The following is a 20,705-nucleotide window of genomic DNA, read 5'->3' on the forward strand; positions in this document are numbered from 1 at the left end:
CATGATTTTCTCCATGTAAATGCATTAATAAGGCCCGATATAACGCATCCTTTTTTTTCTTTTTCTTCATATGGTGAGATCTATACTAACCGATTAAACAAGTACCATAGACTATATGAATCTTTTTATCGATTTTTCTCACAGGTCGAGTGAATTAGACTACGACTAGTTGGTTTATTTATAAGTCATCTCACGTGATCAAATCCATCCAATCGACTCAATTCTCGTATCTCTCGTCCTCACGCACATTAGGGCTGGAATTTACAATTGTTTATCAATCAATACCAAGAAATGAACTCTGAAACACCCTCTTACCTACCCGATCCAACACACCCAAAAAAAAAAAAACACGGTCTTTTTCCAAATACCTGACCTAGGCCACTCAACATCCAAACAACATCTTTGGAAGGATAATCCACACCCAGGTAGTGATTAGACGATCGGATGGCGACCCAATAACATATGGTTATTACTACCAACAACCTCTCGTATATGTCACAGTTTTGGAGTACATAATTGTTTGTACTAATTGCATGATTCATTCATTGTGTTTTGTTTGGATTGTGACGGATCAACACTTGATTGATGAACCGCGATCTCCTCTTATTTGATCTTCCATTATATCATATTTAATTTGGAAAGGAGAATGGAATTGTAAAAAATGGCGACTCTTTTATAGATCTTGAAAACATAATAATGCAATATAACTGAGAATTAACTGTTATTCCTTTCGAGTTGAAAGTGATCTTAATAAATCGGCTAAATTCCAAGGAATAACCAAAAGAGGCGTTTGATTCGATTATTAAATATTAGTCAAGACAGATAAACACTCAATTATCCTCGGAGTTCAAGCAATCAATGCTCCTTTGCTAGCCATCACGACCCGTGGTGAGGTCGCCCGGGGCATCTGCGGTCGGCTCACCAGTTTCATAGTTTCCGAGTCCGTCCTAGTAATTGTTGATTCCACATTATGTGCAAATATTTCTGTGAACCGACTGCAAACTAAGTAGTTGAATGACAATATCAAGATGTCAAATTCACATGATAGAACAAGATTTGTGAGCGGATCTTAAGTATTGAGAATTTTCATCAGTACTACGTATAGGATCATGATTTCGACATGAAATGTAAATGATCAGAACCCCTTAAAATAAATAATTTATATCTTTTATATATTAAAAAAAACCTAAATTTGAAAAGAAAATGGAAGATATAAACTACAATGATGGCATGGATGAAGGGTTGTTAGGAACCGACGTAGGCCATCGATCACGTCCCAATCCGTTCTCTTCTCCAATGCAAGTGGAAAATGTTGTGATAGGAGTTCAGGCTCAAGAGCAATTCCGATTAACATGCATCTTGTAATCGATTGTGAGATCTATGCTAACCGATTAATAAAGCATCCTAAATTACATGTGTCTTTTTATCGATTTTTCTCACGAATCGAGTGGAAACCTACGATTATCCAGTTTATTCATAGACCACCTCACATGGTCATCTCCATCCAATCGACTCTATTTTCGTCTCGTCCTCACACGCACTGGGGCTGGAATTTACAATTGCCTATCAATCAATACAAAGAAATGAGATCTTAAACTCACGATTGCCTACCCGACCTGATAAAAAAAAATGCACTTGTTTTTTTCCAAATAGTCGACCTAGGCCAATCAAAATACATCAAACGGGATCAAATGAAATTAAATATTCTGCAGCTAACACTTATGGGCGGATTGCATTCCGGGCTCACTGTAAAATAGAATCAAGACCATAAAACCAATTTTTAATTCAAAAACATGTTAAAACGGATTTTAACAACAATATCGTCAAATCAACTGAGAAACGGAGCCCCAAACATGTCACCGAATTCGGGATGTTATACCTCTCTCCCGAGCCAATATCAGGAAGAACCACGTGAGCCTCAAGTGTCTCCCTTGACTGGAGCCTCGAGCAGGCCGGCCAAGCTCGCCACCACAGTGAAGGGGAAGCAGCCACAACAAGATAGAGGCTGCAAAGCAGCGAGCAGCGAGCAGCTCGTGGAGGAAGAGCCGCAGAGCGGCAGCTGCCCGGGAAAGGGAGGAGCAGTGGCAACGGCCCATGCGATGCTTTCTATACTTTGTGCACAAACACCCCGAAATCCATTCTCCCGGCCGTCAAGCAACTCCATGTGCAGGGCGTCCTATTCCCCGTCCGTCTTCTTCATCACCTTTGAAACATGACGAGAGCACCAAGAAATGTGTAAACTTTATAGCAAGCAACAAACAATCCTATTTTGCTTATTGGTATCTCACTACGTCGAAATAAAGCATCTTTACCTTGAAGATTCAGGAGACGAGATGAACCGGAGAAGAGGTTTTAGGACTAGAAGAATGATCAAAAGAATAGTATAAATCTAAAATTTTGACTTCCAATTTCTTAATAACTGGTGCTCGGAGAGAAAATTTTGATACTATATGCCATGATACTCATAAATGATTCATATAGTTTTGTAGTTTTACTATTAATGTATATTATATGCTTGAAATATTGTCGAATCTTTCTTAATAGGAATTTCCTTTACGAATAGCACTAATCTCAAGCGAGGTCGCTATGGGCATCAGAGGGAGGGGGGCCGTCGGGGAGCTCCCATGGCGAGGCAGGAAGCCCCCAAACCAATTTGCTTCTTCATCTCGATATCCATCCAATTATTAGAAAAAAAAACAAGATTTTAAATATTTTTTTTTGGTTAAAATATGATATATTATTTTGCTCAGTTTCAATTAACAATAATATATTTGATGCCGTTAGTGTCAAATGAGCTTCCACGTTAACATTTCGTTGAAGGAGTTGTTGGTCGGACATATCTATTATACAAAATCAAAATTGGGGAGCGAATTGATGGAAATTTAAATTTATGTAGCGAAGTGAGGTAATAGAAAAAATTTGAAGGTCTCCCGATTCCGGAGGGAGGGTGGGGGCCTTGATTCTGGCCACCCCTGATTGGGATTGCCAGCACCCTCCCCACTCGATTGGAGTCGTTGGCGCTCGAGGCCTCGATTCCGTCTAAATTAATAAAAAATTTAACGCCGTGCTAGAATTGTTATCAAATCGAAAGTTTGTATATTTTAAAATTAAAAAAAAAATTCTTATTAGAATTGTTAAAATGTAAAAAATTTATCCTTTTATTGATTATTAACTCTTTTAATTTTATTATCTATGTATATCTGCTCGAAAAATTGTCCAATATTTATTAACGGCATTTGCTTTCCGAATAGCATTACTCACGAAACACTCTGTCGGTCTTTCTTCCGCGATTAACTCATTGTTTCCCTTTAAACAATCACAAGGCCATACAATGAAGCTTTGCTCGATCATTGCCGACCGGCTCAACCGATGGTACATTTCTTTCACAAAAGGCTCACTGAGTCGTCTGCAATCAGCTCAAGAGTCATTGAATCTACGAGCAACACAAACCATCTACAGAGTTGTGAACCGAAAGAGCCTCCTCATGTCTTGTGGCAAGTGTGAATTGCAGGAACCCCAAAATTTCAAGCAGCTCCAGGATGGCTCTACCACATGGAAGGCACGTAAACCTGCTCTTTCAGGTTTTGCGAGGCGCTTTCAGTTGGAAACCCCCTGACCCCACCAATCGTCCATTGCGATATGATTCCAGCCGCAATTGCAAATCTCAGCTGTCTCTCGAGGGTATCTTGGTTAGTGTACATCTCGGGGCAAGTCGTGAGCTTCCTCAAGATCCCTGCGACAACGGCATCTCCAGAACCTGTACGATCGCAGGTGAAAGGAGTGATCAGAACATCTTCGGTGCCAACCACCACCCCATCGAACTCGGGGGAATAGTAATGGATCCGAAGAGTCCCATCAGTCACGAACAAGAGCTTGAGCTTATCGTGCCACAGGGGAGAGATCTCCTCACGAGTGTAGTGGTAATAGTCTCGGCGGTTCTTAGTCTGCTCGAAGTTCTGAGCATAGTACTGGGGCTGGTAGTTTCTCTTTCTCTCATAGTTGTCTTCGTCAAGTAGGAACTCCAGCTCCTGCCTTGAGACCTCAATTAGATCGGCTTCTTCCCATGCCTTCTTGATGACTTCCCGTGTCTCATCCCGTGATTTCCACAGGGGAAGGGGTAAGTTCAGATCAAAGAATACGAGGCCCCCGAACTTCTTTGAGATCTTGATCGCCCGAAAAAGGGCCGAGTGCATGGAAGGGCATGTGAGGACTTCCGCGTTGAAGTGGAAGACTCTAGCCTGCAGTAGGGTGGATTAAGATATATCTTAAGGCCAGCACAAGTCAACCAGCTCATTTGTAGGAGCATATCATTCCTACGGGCTTTTTGCTACAACATCGACCCTATTTTATAGGAAAGAAACTCCAAACCGAACTAGCAACGTAAATTGAAGAAAAGAAAATGGCTCCCAAGAATAATACGGAAAGACAACTGTCAACGCAACTCGAATAAAACCTCTTATAAAGGAAAATCAGACACGAGAGAAGCAACTCTTGTCAAGACAGAAGGGAACGATCAAATACAAGAAGCAGATTGATAACTTTGTCCTAAAGATCGAAACATCATGTTAGTAGAACATTAAGGACACAACGATTTGAAGGACCCGAGACTGGTAACAATCTATCCTCGTACCTAATCAATTGAGCCTTGTGAAACCTTGTAGGCTAGTACCACCTACAGATTTGAATCACTAACGCACTGCATTCAATAAAGAACACACCCGAATCAACCGCAGAAAACCAACTGTCATCCTAAGGATCGGAGAATCGCATTAATAAACTAGATACAAGGCTGCCCTACATTACAGTGGCCCGACCCTCCTGCAATATATGAAATGAGCCTAGGTAATGGTTAAGAATCCCATGTATATATGTCCACTGCATTCGATATGAAACTAAGCCGAACTGCAGGCGAGTGCAGGGCAAAAAAACTTTACCTCTTTGAGCACAGCAAGGTTCAAATCGGAACCGAGCAAGCTGTCCTCCGCCGAGTTCTTCACAGCCTCCATCCCCATCCTCCCGTTCTCATCGAACTTGATCCTCATATAACTGCAGCCCGTCTTCGCCTTCTCATCGAACTTCACCGCCCTTGTCTGGACGTGCTCTTTGTTCATCATCAGCACCAGCTCGTCCCCGAAGATGTCCCTCCCGACCTTTCCCATGAAAGCCGCCCTGCCCCCGAGCCTGACATGGGAGATGGCAACGTTGGAGACCGGCCCGCCCGGGGAGCGGGCAAACTCTGGCGGGTCCCACTGGAGCATCTTCCACTGGGAGTAGATGTCCGGATGCATCTGGTTGTCGTGGACCCGGACAGACGGGACGAACTCCTTCTGTGCCGCCCCGAAGCAGCAGATCAGGGGAGGGTCGTCGTAGGGGAAGTCCATCCCGTCGTCGAAGGACTCAACGTCGTCGTCGGTGTCGAGGTCCGCCGGTGCCTCATCGTCGGAGGGAGCTTTCCTCGAGCGGCTAGGCTTCTTCGAGGAGCCAGCCGGCTTCTTGCGGCGGCGAGCGGGTTTTGTCGACTCGACATCGCTGACGAGCCCGTTAATGGAGGCTTTGGCAGAGAGATTTGACTTCGAAGCGGGAAGAAGGAGAGGGTGAGGGAAGGAGCTGGAATGTACGAGGGGAGAATGCGGAAAGAGATGAATGAGTGACGCCATTGACGGATTTAAGCTCAGCTCAGAGGGTTTATCTATTTCTGAGATGTCCTCTCTTCTTCGCTAGCCCGATGTATCCGAACCCGATAGATATTGGGTCGGGCCGGTTCCGGCCCAACATTGGGTCCAAGAATACTGATTTCCGAAAATGCCCCTCTTAGGGTTAGCCCGCCGGCTCCCGCTTTTATTAAGGAGGTTGGGAAGGAGGCGGTGGAGAAGAAGCCATTCGCCTGACGCTTCGATGTTCTTCTATATTCGAACTCCATGGCATCTGCTTGCAGATTTTCACCTACGAGCTTCTTGATTAGCGTTGATCGATGACTATGAGTACTTGAATAGATTCATCCCTGTGATTCATTCTTAATATGGGTTTTGTGGATCTCTGTTTTGCATTTGCTGCTCGTAAGGTCAGGGCGTTCTTCCTCTTTGTTATGGGGATCGGTGATGTTATCAATCTCTGCGTTATCTATCTGAAGCTTCCTGCCGATGAAGGAAGTGAGCTGAAGATGACCTATTCGATACTGAGATCTTTCGCCCATAGCCATATCTTCTGCTGATTGATTGTTATGTTGTTTAGGCTAGAGATTGGTAGCTCTTAGCGCCATCGACGAGGGTTCATGAAAGAGTTTCTCAATCTTCTTGGTTCAAACATGCCATTGTCACTTGAGTTTTTGGGATGAGCATCGGTGATGAGTACTCAAATTCGTTATCCTTGCACTTTGATTGTCAGTGAAGAAACTCATGGGGAAATTTGTTCTCTGAGATGCTCTTCTCTAAGAACTTCTGACTAGTTCTTCATCTTTTTTTTGGCCATTTTTTGTTTAGCTTTGGTAAATCATCTGATTAGCTCATGTTATGAATGTTTGATGTTCTTCTCCTTTATGGGTCGAATATCGGATCAGTGATGTCATATATTTCTGCGTTATCTATCTGTAGTCTACTTCTACAAAAGAACTGAAGATAACATAAATGCTGAGATCATCCTAATGCTAGTGAGTTCACGAGTTCTTCTATCTGGAAGCTATGGGATTGAACTGAAAGTGTGTCTAAATTTCTATCGTTTGCAGTGTGCTTTCACACTCGTTGGCTGTTAAATGATCGTGCAACTGCTGGTGGATATATCGGTTTTCCTTCGTACTTAAGAATTTGTCTTTGCTTTGGCTCTTCTTGGCTGTTCAGAAGTGTTCATGTTTAGACTGGATAGTCTGTTATGTGCTGCTTTCTCACGCACTTCCGGTGTGCTTAGTCGTGTTCACTGGGTATAAGAATCTTTACTTGTGCTTCCCGGCGAGCATTTCCGGTACAGTTGCAGCCAGCCAGATTTTCTATGAAGAAACAGACCAGACGTTAACATGAAGCATGACCTGGTATGGAAGTTGCCACAAATGTTTGAGGAGACTGCAAGCAACCGCCAATGAGAAGAGCAGCAATGCCTAGCTACCCCCATTGAGTGATTTGTTGAGATTTTGATTGTCAGTGTAAGCTTAACATTCCTGTAACACTACATTTCAAATGAGCATCTAGATTACTTAGACAAGTCTAACTCGCACTCTTGGTGCTGCATTGTAACATGTTTTGAGCATGTAATTTCCCAATAAGCAAAACCGAACGCTAGACAAGATTCTAGTGGCAGTGAATCCATACACCAGAATTTGGGACAAGGAGTAGAAAATCTAAGCATAATGAAGATTTATGAGTGTGGATCGCGGAATCAGGGATCTACATAGAACAAGCCTGTCGATGTGTCGAAGTTATGGATAGTCTCTGATATTGCCTCACACATGCTGCATTTTCTGGTAGGTTTGGGTTAAATGACTGAATCAAGGGCAATAGCTGATCATCCCAGAAGAAATAACAATGAAGAACAAAAGCAATCTGAACAACTCTAGAAACAGCCCTTACTGGGTGCAAAGGATGCCATAGAAGCTAATCAAACTTGGGCAAATAGCTTCCCCAGAATGAATTTTAAGCTCAAAACTAGCAAATCGTAATGAATCTGGCAGAGCATTCACCGTCTGAACATCAACACCTGCAGTCGGAGCAGTCACTGGATTGGATAATATGCGGCATAAGCTACACTTTAGACAATTTAGTCATCGAATTACAACATCAAGGGGAACACGCGTGATCATACAATGACACAAAAAGACAGCAATTTACAGCACCAAAAATTTAAATGAACAAAACAAAAAACCGAGACCCTAACATCACCTCATCCTGAAGCACCAGCTAATGACCACCTTCGATGGCCTTATCTACAACTACCACCTCAACTTTCTTATAACCGCAGTCCAACGATTTCTCCTTCCCCACAAACTCCTCGGGCGCCACTGGCCTCCGCCTTCCAAAGATTGTCCAGAGGTACAGGATGCAGAATGCCCCGAGCGCCCCGCTCCCCGTCCCGAAGATCATTGCTGCTAGCACCTTCAGGAGGCAATCGTTCTTCCCACGGGGGCCTGTCAGGGGATTTTTGTCCTCGGAGATGGCGTTAGGATCCAATGGCTGGGAATGGATCCAATGCGGGGGTCGTCTCAGCTCGAAACTCCACGAGTGGATCAAGCAGGAGTGGTTTGAGGCCCCGCTGGAGGAGCTCAACCCGAAGAACACATCCCGGTCCTTCCACATCTTCCATAGGTCCACCTGATGGGCTAGGAATGGGTTCAGTGGCTTCGAACCGCCGAGCTTACTCAGCCTAACCTCTAACCTCCTAGAGCCCGCCTCATAATCAATCCAGCACTGCAACTTGTGCCCGCTATTCAGCACCAAATTGAGAGAGGACACATTGCCCACCTTACGGCTACCCGAATCGATACCAACACGGTTCTCCACGGCATCGAACTCGACAACGAGAAACCCGTCCACACTTCTGTTTTTCCCCACAGGCAGCCCGAAACGCCCATTTCCAGACAAACTCGAGCTGACCCCTCTCGGGGCCATGGCGAAAGCGAAGCCATCCCCACTACCACGGGAGAGCGAGAAGGTGAAATTAGTGGAGAAAGAGGCCAAACTCTGGGGGTTACCTCCGACGACCCTGATGGGTTCCGCATACACAGCCTGTCCTGAGAGCTCAATCGCAGAGCCGCCATTGACAAGCTCGGAGTCCCCGAGCAGGGAAATGGTGGCCGGATCTCGGTCGAATCTGCTGAATGAGAAGGAGGGGGTTGTTGGGTCAGCGGAAAGGACCCTCAGGAAGAGGAAGGTGAGGAGACCAAGGAGGGTGCTGGAGACTGAAGCGGCGGCCATGGGAGTGGAGCTGGACATGGGTCAAGAGGGGTTCAAACTTCAAACTCCACGAGAAGAGAAGACGGAGGGGATGGGGGCGGGTGAAGAGGAGGGTCAGTCTAGGGTTTGTTGGGGAGGAGGAGATGCCATTGGAAATAATATTTCTGGGGTTGAGTGTGGAGGAGAGTAAAGAATAAAATGAGGAGGAGGAGGACGAGGAGGGGGAAGGAGAAGCCGGTCTAGAGGTTGGGAGAATTAAATACCAAAGGCATATATTTAGGCCATTACTGGTTTCTGCAAAAGAACTCTGTGTGTGTGTGTGTGTGTCTCTCTCTCTCTCTCTCTCTCACTCACCACTCGCTTTTGGCTCAGTGGCTTTGCTGGAGGAGGGGAAGGGATATAACATGAGCAGCTCTCTCTCTCTCTCTCTCTCTCTCTCTCTCTCTCTTGCATTTATGCCCCTGAGGTTTGCCAAATTTGCAAGAATGGAGGAAAGACATTGTATGTGCAATGGAGATGAATTGTCACTTTCTTCCATTATCTTTTGTAGCTTTAGGGAGGCACGTTAACAAGCATTTCTCACCGGCTTAGATGTTCACCTCGCCGAGGAAATTGTCGTCTGGAGACTGTACGACCGAATCGGTTACCTTGCAATCACTGTTAGGGTATTCACATGGGGGTTGATTCTTTTTATTTACCCCGTTTTTCAGAGTCTTGTCTGTATTTCAAATATAGACTCAATTGAAAATGAAACTGCGAATGACCTGATTGATTGTGTGAATTAATAAAGAGTTTATAAGATATTCATTTGACTACTGAAGTTAAAAGTGGATGACTGTTCGATGTTTAGGATGTTTAGGATGCCATAGTTATTTTTAAATTATAAGATTTTTATTGGTTTTTTCTCGGTGAATTATTGATGAAATAAATAATATAAAAGTAATTTTTTTGCATACACATACATTATAACTCATCGGGGTGTAATTATTTAACATTTAATAGAGAAAGATAATTCACCAATTAAGATGTTGCAGGTCTGCTTCTCACAATTAGACTATATGTGCTCTTTTAATAGTTAATAATTATTAAGATTAAAATTTATATTTCATTAAGATAAATTCATGAATGATGAGTCCCTCTTTAAAAATACATTTTCAATATTTAATAAATTTTCATTGATATGCGAATAGAATAGTTTTTTTTTTTATTTTTTTTCCTATTTGCGGGTAAGGAGTAAAATAGCTTTCGACTCACTGAAGTTGGTCTCATGCATTAATGAGCATTCACGCCTTTTCAACAGCAAATGGGACTCCCTCGGAATTCTACATTTTCTTCGCCTTCTTCCTCCTATTTCCTCACCGCATTGAATTGAAATCCCTTTTCCACTCGACAGTCAATTAATTAATTAGAGCAAATGCTAACCTTGTTCAATTTATCATTCCCCTCTTTTTTTTTTGAGTAAATGAGGGGGCCGATGCCCAATTATTATACCCCTCTTTTATTGCATTTAATTTGCCTATATTCCCACTGCCATAGTTGAACCACCTCGCAAGCTTTGCACATGATATATATGCAAATATGAATATCGACATGTACGTGTACAACATCGTGCTCGAGACATCCGCACACAATCCCGATTGTTGGGATCTGCATGATTCATCGTCATCTGATATGTTCTGGAAACCAACAATTGAGCTAGCAAAACATTTAGATATGATGATAGCTCAAACGATTTAGAACTCGGTCGAGATGAGATTATGATTTCTTCACTTTTAGATGACTTTAGAGAGGACGCCTTCATCATGGCCTAAAATGTTGGGGGAAAATTGAAAGCCTGTTGAAAGTTGGAAGCTTTTTCAATCATGACTTTGCCCCCTTTTTACTTCTTGCCTTTTTATTCGATCGGGTGGGCTTCCTCATGGTGCAAAATAGTTAATTATAAACTAATATATATTTATTATAATCTAACCCTAACCCTAACCCTATGTTGATTAGCACAATGAATACGTAGGAGATTATATAATCTCTCAATCCTTACTATTGATCATGCCACATTAATCCTTAACATAAACATGTAAAGAAGTGCATGATGATGAACCCTTCAAAAAAACTACTTTTGACTTCTTTTTGGGTTGAGTTGAATACTTCATGCAAGTCATCGGAACATAATGTCGATCCGCCATTCATGTCGTCTTCATCCGAGTACTGAGTATCGATCCATGATTGTTCACATACACAAGCAGTGAGCGAGTTATCCATAAATATGAATCTCATAGGTATGTCAAAGTCGAAAAATCCCCCTCATGTGCCACAATATCGCTAATAAAAAAGTATTTAGTCACACAAACTGAAAAGATATATTATAATATATATATCGAAACTATAAGTATATACATCGACAATCTAGCATATTAAACACGGCAAATGACATTCAATAATGATTGAGACGTGCGGACGGTCGATCTAGACATGACTACTTATTATTTTGAAATAATATTTTGGCACATGTGGTGCAAGCTATGAAATGGAGCAATGCAATATGCGTGGGGGGCAAGAATGGAAACTGATGAAAAGAATATGTGGAAGGGAGGGTTGGTCATAAGTCATTGGGCATGTTAGGTTATGTCCCCACTTCGAAAGACGCATAATACCAAATCATCCATCCCCATTTATTGTTCTTTCAGAAGAAGAGATGAACTCTTTTCATGTTACAAACATTAATCGAGCTTTGCATTTCAAGACAAATCCCGCTTTCTCAAAGCGAGACGTCCGAAAGCAACACTTATTTTCTCGATTAAACTTCTTAACTGTGATTGATTATATCCGAATACGAAACAAACCTTAATACTGACAAACAATTCGTACCCATGCACAAAGAGAAAGTAGATTAAGACAATTAAAAATAGCAATTGCGTTTTTTTGAGTGATTAAAACTATAATATATGTTCCCATAATTGAGAATCCTTACGGAAAAGAAATACCCCGGAAATGAAAAGCAACAATGCATGTGGATAAAGTTGGATACGAGTTTCGAAGAATTCTTGAATATATTTTCCCTTTTCTATTTTTTATTTTTTGCTTGTGGGTGCGCTGCATTTTTCATTCTTATTATTTGATTGATTCAACCGAGAGATTCCTCCCAAAATTCACAAGACTCTTCTCCTCGTCAAATTTGGAAAACTGGTTGTTCTCCCAACGATGAGTATTTCAGAATCGTTAGATATGCACTAACTCTGCATTCGAGGTCAGTAAAAATTTGACGATTTTGAAGATACAAAGAAATTGTGACGAGACGGAACTGAATAATCTCATGTCAAATGCGCATCACAACTTTTAGTGTAACCAATTGGTATCGAAAATTAAGTTTGTAACTACATTTTTTTCCCTGCAAAATTAAGTAGGATATGTCATGCAAAGTTGTGTATCGTGATTTATGTCGATCAAAATTGTCTAAGGTGGACAAGAAATGAGCGTGAAGAACAAGAAAAGTATCCACTTTATCAAGAACTTTTCAGGTAAAAAAAAAAAAAAAGACATGCGCATGCGTTTTTCTATTATTCATTTCTTTATTTACATTTTGGTTGGTTAATGCAAAAGGGAAAACAAATTAAATGCATGAGACAGACAGACAATTTGGCCATGGCCATTGGCGGAAGAACCAAACACCGATGTGGTCCCGCCCACAGCGAACCTTCGATAACTCCCTCGTGGCAGTGGGCTGTGCCTGTGAGTCAGTTTTCTATTATTCGTTTTTTCCCCCTTCCCCGTCCTCAACTTTTACATTTGATCCACTTCGCTCCTCAAACTTTACATCTTCCCAGTTTGCTCCTCGAAGTTTTGAACTTGATCTAGCTTGCGAGCCTCAATTTTGGATTGCAGTTTACGGCAACGCAAAAGATCAACCAAAAACTCGACAAATATCATCTACCAACGCAAAACATTGCGACTATGATCCTAGGCAACATCACATCTTGCTTTCACGAACAACACGACTTGACTATGAAATAAAGCCAAAACAGCTGGAAACCAAATCTACAACCGAAACAGAATCTTGATTGGAGGCGAAACCAGTGGACCGAACTCGTTCATATAGGTAACGTGTTGGCTTGGCCTATAATGAACATCTTTTTGCATAGATCGGTTTTGTGTCAAACTTTAGAGGGTAAAATGGGTCGGAGGCGAAATGTGTAGGGTGCAAAAGGCAAATATAGTTCGGAAAGATGTTCACATGACACATTAAATGTGACACATTAGATTTGTCCTTCCTAAGAATTCGTCCCTTTGTCCCACTTAACATCCGTGAGCTTCCTAAATGTGGACTTGCGTCGCCTCCTAATCAATGCGAATATGTTCGGTTGTTGTTTACTTAGAGCTACTTTCCTCAAAAGACAAACAGATGGCACCAGATTTCGTTTGACCCGTTTTTAATTATTTTGCTGCTTTCTCAAATTGAAAACTTCCCCACTCCAAATTCCAGAACTGCAGTCTCACAGGGAGCGACTCGAGCCGAGTTGATTATCTCGACTTATGCCCACGTCACGTTTTAATATATCTATGAGGCTCTTGTGATAAAAAGTGCAACATGAATCGCCTAGCTGTTGAGAATAACTGTCCGCATCAACTATTAACAGCACAAGCACTCTTAGATAAAAGATCATCGTCAAACTCAAGGGGACCCTATCAATAGAACTAGAATGAAGGACTGATGCAGAACGTTCTGATTGATACATATAAATACTCTCGAAAATGGATGAAGGGACTTACCCCAGCGAAAGGGCAGCTGAGGCTCTTGCCAGGAGGTCAATCATAATTTCTTGCCGGGAGCCCGCTTCCATGATTTGAAGAATAGTCGTACCGTCAGGGAAAATAGGTACAGCCAAATCCTGCTGCTGTTCTGGTCAGTATTCTGAAACCTGCGCAACATTAAGATTTCAGATTAACTGGCTAGTTGCTACAAGAGCAGCGGACGAAAGATGGAGAAGATTTTCCAATATTCCAATCTCCTCCAGAGGAAAAAAAAGAGAGAGAGAGAGATAAACGAGAGGCTTGTATTAGATTGCACTCTGAAGACATGCCGGAGACATAGTGCAGTTGAAACACATTTCCCTCGATTTCTTTTTCAAAATGTGAGAGAGGAAAATATTGGAAAACATTTCTCGAGCAGTGCTACCATAGATAGATCTACATATATCCCAGGCACTAGGTCCAGCAATCACGTGTAAAGAATGAAGGAAATGGAAAGGTTATAAAAAAATCCTATTGAATGATAGTCAATTCATGGGATCAATACACTTACCTGTTGAGGAGGATCATTCAAAAGAGCTGTACATTTACTTGGCCTCGGCTACAATTTCAGCAACATCAAGTTCAACCAAGGTTTCTTTCCCAAACAAGGTGAAACCGACCGTTGCCTGCAAAGAGTCAATGTATTCATTTTGATATCCCAATATAGCTTCATCAAAACCAACAATTGGCCACGAGAGAAACATGGATTTGTATCTCCGTTTTCCCTTTTCATGGGAAAAAATAATGGGAAACCTACAATTCTTTAGAAGACCAAATCGTTATAGTTAAATACCTTCTTAGATCTGCGGTTCAACTTTTTTAAGCTGCCTTCATATCCAGCAAAAGTTCCAGAAAGAACTTGGACTGTTGAACCTGGGGCAAGAGGATTAGCCTTTTCTTTACCACCACTTTTGGTTGATGAAGATTTTCGGGATCGCTTCGGTGTCTCGGAAGCAGATTCTATAGAATCATCAGAACCTAAACTCTCAGGATTGAGGATGCCTGCTGCTTTCTGCTCTTCCTCGAAAGCTCGGTCAGTCTTCTCTTGCTCTTCTTTTGCCTTCCGGAAGATTGCTTCCATGTCATCAAAAGACACTGGCCTAGGCTTGTTGATTTGTCTTTTTCTGGGTAACAAAAATCACAAGCAAAAAAAACAAAAAATAAATCAGGAAAATCAACAAATCAAGTGACGAAAGCATCACAGATGGAGTCTATATACAAATTGCGCCAGCGACAAAATTTCCTATTCAAGAAAATCAAAATGGAATTCAACTCTCTCATGTGGTCAAGGAAACTGAATGGAATGTGTTCAAACTTCAATCAATGCTTACAAACGCAGAAAACATACAGAAGTTGTTCTGAAGTCACTTGGTGCAAATGGCAAGGTAAGAGAATGGAAGAACATATCGATTTATAAGGTCAAGAAACTGCATTAATCCCATTGTATCAAATGGGCCATTAAATTGATCCGGTGAGTTCCATTTGTTTGCATCCAGTTTAGTGCAGAATAATGGATTTGATATGTTTTCCATCCTTATGGTTTGCTGTATATGAAAGCATAGTGAAAGATGCAAAAATAAGAAAATGATTAATCCCGGTGTTAGTTCATTTTTTAGGTTGCTATACACAAGCAACAATTTCGACTCTGCAAAAAAGTCACGGGGAAAATGGTAGGCTTACGTGTTTCCAACTTTAGACCCCACAAAACCTCCGACTCCATCACACTCTCTTATGAAGTCGTGCAACTCTTTGTTCAGTACGCATCTCAAGAAAACACACCCCGGGAACAGGGGCTTCGGCTTGACAGAGTAAGTTCCATTCTTCAGTCTTCTCCGCTCTTGGACAGCAGGCGCATAGACCTGAAACCGAACACTGAGATTACGTAACAACGCGAATGAGTCTAGGCTGTGCCAATTCAAGTACAAAAATGTACAATCAATTTGAATATGAATTCCATCCGGGAAAGTGCCAATGGAAGCAGAGACCCCGAATCAGCTTTGAAATGATCATCTGAATTTCGCCTCGGACTGGCCCCAAAGAACTGAAAAACAACGCAGTTTTCCATCTTTTCTCCCCTTCACGGGCTTATACTCCAACACTCTCTTTTCATAAGGAAAATGGAAAACGGGAAAACATTTTCCAGTTTTCCAGAATCAAGCAACTGGGCAAGCTAAGACATACCAAGTAACTGAGCAAGCTTAAGACATACAGAAAGTTCAGTTGACAGCTAGTCAATGGCTCTAAAACCTTTCATTACATTAACAGAGATTGACCGTATCTACCTTAAATTCGATCTCGGGGTATTTCCTGACGAGGGAGCGGGCGATGAGTTCAGCGGTCTCCTGACCCCTGATGCGGGAGACCCGGACGATCCACCACTGAGGTCCGAGCTGGGCGAGGTTGTCGAGGTTGAGCTCCTCCGTCCACGAGGCGTACCGCTTCTTCGGCTTCTTGATGAGCCTCTCCTCGACCTCCTCCCTCCAGTTGTAGGCCGCCCTGCTCTCCCTCCTCTGGTTCCTCAGCTGCCGCCTCTCCCGGGCGCTCAGCTGAGCCTCCGCCGGCGGGGGCTGCTGCGCGTCGGCGGTTGACTCGAGGGCGGCGGAGACGACGGGGCGCTTAGGAATGCGTAAGGGGAAGCGGAGGGAGGGCAAGAGTGGGTTCAGTGAGTGGGGGCAAGGACTCCATAGGAGAAGTCCTTGCTTCATATCTTCTTCCTCCTCCTCTGTGGATAGGCGGTGATTCTTCTTGGGAACAGATTTTTCAGTTTCCCGGATAAAAGTTTGCGCAATTTTCACTTGGACTCGATCAGAGTTATTGGGCTGGGCCCATGGGCTTTATGTTCCAATGGGCTTTTACCCATTTAGTAAGACAATACCTTGCCTGAATATGTGGATTTTATTTTTTATATAATTTTTTTTTTATTATAAGGGATACGCACTGATCTTATGAAGTGACAGAAAATGAGGAAAAAAAAGGGGACATGAGAAGTTCTATTAGTGAGAATCGGCCTTGAGACTTGTTTAGATTCAAACAAAAACATATGCCACCAGCAATGGATCCAGAGGGATTGAAAGAATTGTCATTCCTTCTAAAATTTTTGCACTCTTATGAAATGTACATATTATTTTTCAATTTTTGATAAAATTTATTGTCGTCATAATTGCCCAAGGACCTCATTCTCTGTTGGTCCAAATTTTAAGTACATTTCCGGTTGTCATTGCACTGTATCATCGTTGTGGATTTTCATTATTTTTTAGATATATAAATAAGTGGCAGCCAGATTTGTATGAGTGTTGGAGCATGCAGGAAACTTCGAAAAATAGAGCTATACATCCAAGCACGTCTCATGCATCACCCAGAAGAAGAAACTAGACAGCACGTTTATAAGTCTACAGATCCCAAATTAATAAATGGATGAACAAATTTAGCATATTAAGCGAAAGTTCGTCCAATAATAACTTATTAAAGGAAAAACTTAACAAATTTCTAATTTTTGATTCAACGTATGTAATCAAGGATAATATCATATTACCACTCTCATAATAATATAATTACGCTAGTTTAATAGCCCTGAGTTGAGCGCAATCTATCGAACTCCTTGATTCGACTTCTTCAGAGCTTGCCGACTGAAATTAATTGTTAATCAAGTATATGGTTCCCTGATGTTTCCATTCTGCTTGGTTAAGAAGGCATTTAGTTCTCGAGTGTGCTGTCAAGTGAATCGAACTCTTGTCCAGTATAAATATCGCAGAGAACTTCCCGATTCGATAATACTACTTCCGAGTAAGGGTTAAAGACCTAATCAACCAAAATCTAACATTGTTGAGATTTGTTATCACACACAGAAAAATTGAGAAAGAAATCACGAGCATATATGAGGCTTGAGTCCGGCAATCTATCAGCTTAAATTTTTGGATTGCAGATGAGCTCAAATCCATGTAGGTTCAAGTGAGAATTTTACAAACATCAAAGTTGTTCCTTCAAAAGGAGATATCACCAACCCAATGCATGGAATAGGCCGGTCGATGCCACCATCTCTATAAATAAGGCCAAGTTGATGGAAGATCTATCACTCCGCTTTTTCCTCTCTATTATCCACGATCACCTCCGATTTCCTTCCCTCATAAAACACTTCTCCTTTTTCAAAAGAAAAGGAAAACGTTTCCCTCTTTTGCGTATCAAAGAAAGAAGTCATCAAATCAATGGCTTTCTCAAGCAAATCCTCAATGCTGCTTCTCTTCTTCTCTGCCCTTTGTCTCCATTCAGCCATGGGTATGTCAATTTCTCTAGTTGATGATGGCATGTATGACTTTATTTGTTTAGTTCTAATTGATCGCAGTCTTTGGTCGTGACGATATTTTTTTTATATATTTGTGGAAATCGTATTCGGTGGTAATTAATTCGAATTCTAATTATTTTGACGTAATGTATTTCTCTAGATAAACGTAATAGAAGCATTCTCAAACATGAAAAAGGAGGGACCAAATACATTTTCTAGAAGATGGAAATTATGACAGAAGGAAATTTTTCCCGGAAAACTGTCTCCAGACAGCTTCTCCACAGTCAAACCCACATCTGGTAGTATTTTCTTGCTGATCCATTTAGTCTCTGTCGCAGCTGGTGGTATAACCTGCGAGGAAATACCAACAGACATGTGCGCCTTTGCCGTGGCCTCGTTGGGCAAACGATGTGCACTGGAGACTGCAGTGGGTCAGGAAGGCGGCGGGGTGGAGTACCAGTGCATGACGTCGGAGGTGGTCGTGGAGAATGTGTCGGTGGTGGGCTACGTGGAGAGCGATCGCTGCGTGGCTGCTTGTGGCGTGGACCGAAGATCTGTAGGGATTTCCTCCGATGCCATGCTCGAGCCACCATTCATCGCCAGGCTTTGTTCACCCGATTGCTATGACAACTGCCCCAACATTGTGGACCTCTACTTCAACCTGGCTGCCGGTGAAGGTAACTGACAGAGTACTAAATTCAAACAGTCGGTCTCTTTTTGGGATGGGATTGCTGATACTATCGTAAAGAATGGTTGGAATTCAATGGATCGCATCGAGTCTAATAAAATGTTGTTGGACATGATTTGCAGGAGCATACCTGCCGGATTTTTGCAATTCCCACCGCGAGAATCCTCACCGCACCATGATCGAGCTCTCGAGCTCGGGCGCAGCATTAGCTCCTGCTCCAGCTCCTGCTCCTATGTAATGAGAAGGCGGATCTCATTTTTCACCGATTATTTACCCGGATATTATTGTTATCAAGGAAACGGAGAATAATATAATTTAACAATATACAGAGCACAGATGTTCATCTATTTTGATATTTTGATTGATTGAAAATTATTAAATCGTATCGTAAAAATTTCCATATGTTAATTGAGATTTACATACAGGTTATAAATAAATCTTGTTGAAATCTTCTTTCTCCCCCCAATTCCCCATGTTGTCATTTTAACATGACTCATTTTAAAACTGATTGAATGATATAATTTCAAAATTATTTCAATTTTGTCAACATATATGAACGTGGAAGAAAAATAAATGAAAAACTTCATTGAATGATATTATAAGATAAGTATGAAAATGTAAAGCTTATATGAAATTTTTAAAAAATGAATAAACAATTTTTACATGAAAGGGAGAGAAAAAAATAGGGATGTATTTAAATAAAAAGTGCAAAATTAGAAGGAAAAAAATGCAACAAATGAAAGAATATAGTAAGTTAAAAAAAATTAAAAGAAAATTGTAATAAAGCACACATTTGAAGGAAAAGTCCACAAAGTCATGTAGCTTTGACATTAAGATGAACCGATATTAATGTATAGTAAAAAAAAGATAAGCTATATTTTTTAGGCATTAAACTGTTAAAAATCTATCTAAATAGTTTTTATCTATTAGTTATGTTTTATATTGTATAGCATGTTTACAAGGGTGAAATAGAAAGCTAGAAAAATTAAAATGAGAAATCAAGCTAAAAAAAGGGGAAAAAAGAGAATAAGGGAAATTATGTTTCAATATTTCTTTTAACCTTATTATTATATAGTAGTGCTATTACAATCTTATAGTTCTTCTAGTTGCAAATATATTTGTTGAAATTAAGTATAATATTTATATGCTTACATTAACTATAACATTTATATATTTATGTCATTACTTCTTAAATTACAATATTGTATTATAATGATTTTGCAAATAACCATATTGTTATAGAAAAGTACCAAATTTAATTTACGAACAAAATTTAGTTCGACACTGTTGGTTAAAAATTAACTCATATATATTAATTATCTAAGATTAATTAGTTAAGATCTTATAAATTTATTAGTTATGGTGTTATCAAGTTATTTTATGTATATATAATGATTTAATAATAATAATTTTTCCTTAAATAAAAAAGAGAAGATAGACGAAAGAATTGAGGGCTCGGTTTAACCAAATATCATAATTGAGAAATATTCTAACACTTTAATATCACCCACATCATCATTATTTCTCCACAAATTTATAGAGACAAAAGTTGAATGTTATATCATTTTGAAAAAAAAAAGAATGTGAATATTAAAATGATCCCAAATTCTACTGTGTATAATTTTGATTTTTTCACACTTTGCAAAATCAATATGAGCCCTTAGATCCTCTTATCATTTAATATAGAATGTCCATTTTACTTAATTTTCTTATATGAAATGAGAATTCTTGGCATTGCCCCGAGTTGTTCCTTGTCGACATCAAAGTAAAGGGAGGACCTTGACGAGCTGATCCAATGTACCGCCCATTCCAGAACACTCCATTATCGAAGACCATATCACATTTTATATAATAAAAGGATCAAATCGTGAGTTTTCAGGGGTATTTTTTAATTTTAAAACTTATAAAAATAGATTATCCAGATTAGATGATGGGAATTTAAGGGCCCAAATCAGTTAGATATGGTATTAAAAATAAAAAAAATATCTACCAAGGAAGCAGCCTTAAAATGATATTCTATTCCACTTTTATAGGATGTGGCTTGTTTTAGTTAATTAATGTATAGATAATTAGGGCG

At 40.8% G+C, this 20,705-nt stretch overlaps 4 protein-coding genes, 1 long non-coding RNA gene and 3 other non-coding genes across 8 annotated transcripts; 4 read left to right on the top strand and 4 right to left on the bottom strand.

Annotated features, from left to right (window-relative positions):
- Positions 1-688: 688 nt before the first annotated feature.
- Positions 689-2,591, bottom strand: LOC116208750. Its single transcript, XR_004157117.1, has 3 exons — positions 2,313-2,591; positions 1,880-2,203; positions 689-1,002 (listed from the first exon to the last, which is right to left on the bottom strand). It is a non-coding gene; the product is annotated as an uncharacterized LOC116208750 (long non-coding RNA).
- A 685-nt stretch (positions 2,592-3,276) lies between these two features.
- LOC116207077 (fructokinase-like 1, chloroplastic) lies at positions 3,277-5,683 on the bottom strand. The gene is made up of 2 exons (XM_031539936.1): positions 4,935-5,683; positions 3,277-4,238 (listed from the first exon to the last, which is right to left on the bottom strand). Exons 1-2 carry the CDS (start codon positions 5,655-5,657, stop codon positions 3,546-3,548), a joined length of 1,416 nt encoding a protein of 471 aa, XP_031395796.1. The 5' UTR covers positions 5,658-5,683; the 3' UTR covers positions 3,277-3,545.
- Positions 5,684-6,087: 404 nt separating this feature from the next.
- On the top strand, positions 6,088-6,187 carry LOC116209738. The gene has a single exon (XR_004157330.1). It is a non-coding gene; the product is annotated as a small nucleolar RNA snoR27 (small nucleolar RNA).
- Positions 6,188-6,331: 144 nt separating this feature from the next.
- Positions 6,332-6,423, top strand: LOC116209735. The gene has a single exon (XR_004157327.1). It is a non-coding gene; the product is annotated as a small nucleolar RNA snoR26 (small nucleolar RNA).
- Positions 6,424-6,546: 123 nt separating this feature from the next.
- On the top strand, positions 6,547-6,636 carry LOC116209737. Its single transcript, XR_004157329.1, has one exon. It is a non-coding gene; the product is annotated as a small nucleolar RNA snoR27 (small nucleolar RNA).
- Positions 6,637-7,581: 945 nt separating this feature from the next.
- LOC116207078 (arcelin-1-like) lies at positions 7,582-9,278 on the bottom strand. Its single transcript, XM_031539938.1, has one exon. It carries the CDS (start codon positions 8,913-8,915, stop codon positions 7,884-7,886), a length of 1,032 nt encoding a protein of 343 aa, XP_031395798.1. The 5' UTR covers positions 8,916-9,278; the 3' UTR covers positions 7,582-7,883.
- A 4,167-nt stretch (positions 9,279-13,445) lies between these two features.
- LOC116209043 lies at positions 13,446-16,417 on the bottom strand. Its single transcript, XM_031542608.1, has 5 exons — positions 15,944-16,417; positions 15,342-15,520; positions 14,455-14,785; positions 14,173-14,287; positions 13,446-13,789 (listed from the first exon to the last, which is right to left on the bottom strand). Exons 1-4 carry the CDS (start codon positions 16,364-16,366, stop codon positions 14,207-14,209), a joined length of 1,014 nt encoding a protein of 337 aa, XP_031398468.1. The 5' UTR covers positions 16,367-16,417; the 3' UTR covers positions 13,446-13,789; positions 14,173-14,206.
- A 1,324-nt stretch (positions 16,418-17,741) lies between these two features.
- LOC116208916 lies at positions 17,742-19,046 on the top strand. Its single transcript, XM_031542489.1, has 3 exons — positions 17,742-17,933; positions 18,279-18,617; positions 18,751-19,046. Exons 1-3 carry the CDS (start codon positions 17,864-17,866, stop codon positions 18,864-18,866), a joined length of 525 nt encoding a protein of 174 aa, XP_031398349.1. The 5' UTR covers positions 17,742-17,863; the 3' UTR covers positions 18,867-19,046.
- The last annotated feature ends 1,659 nt before the right edge of the window (positions 19,047-20,705 follow it).

This window comes from Punica granatum, chromosome 5 (assembly GCF_007655135.1).
Source record: "Punica granatum isolate Tunisia-2019 chromosome 5, ASM765513v2, whole genome shotgun sequence".
Taxonomy (NCBI): domain Eukaryota; kingdom Viridiplantae; phylum Streptophyta; class Magnoliopsida; order Myrtales; family Lythraceae; genus Punica; species Punica granatum.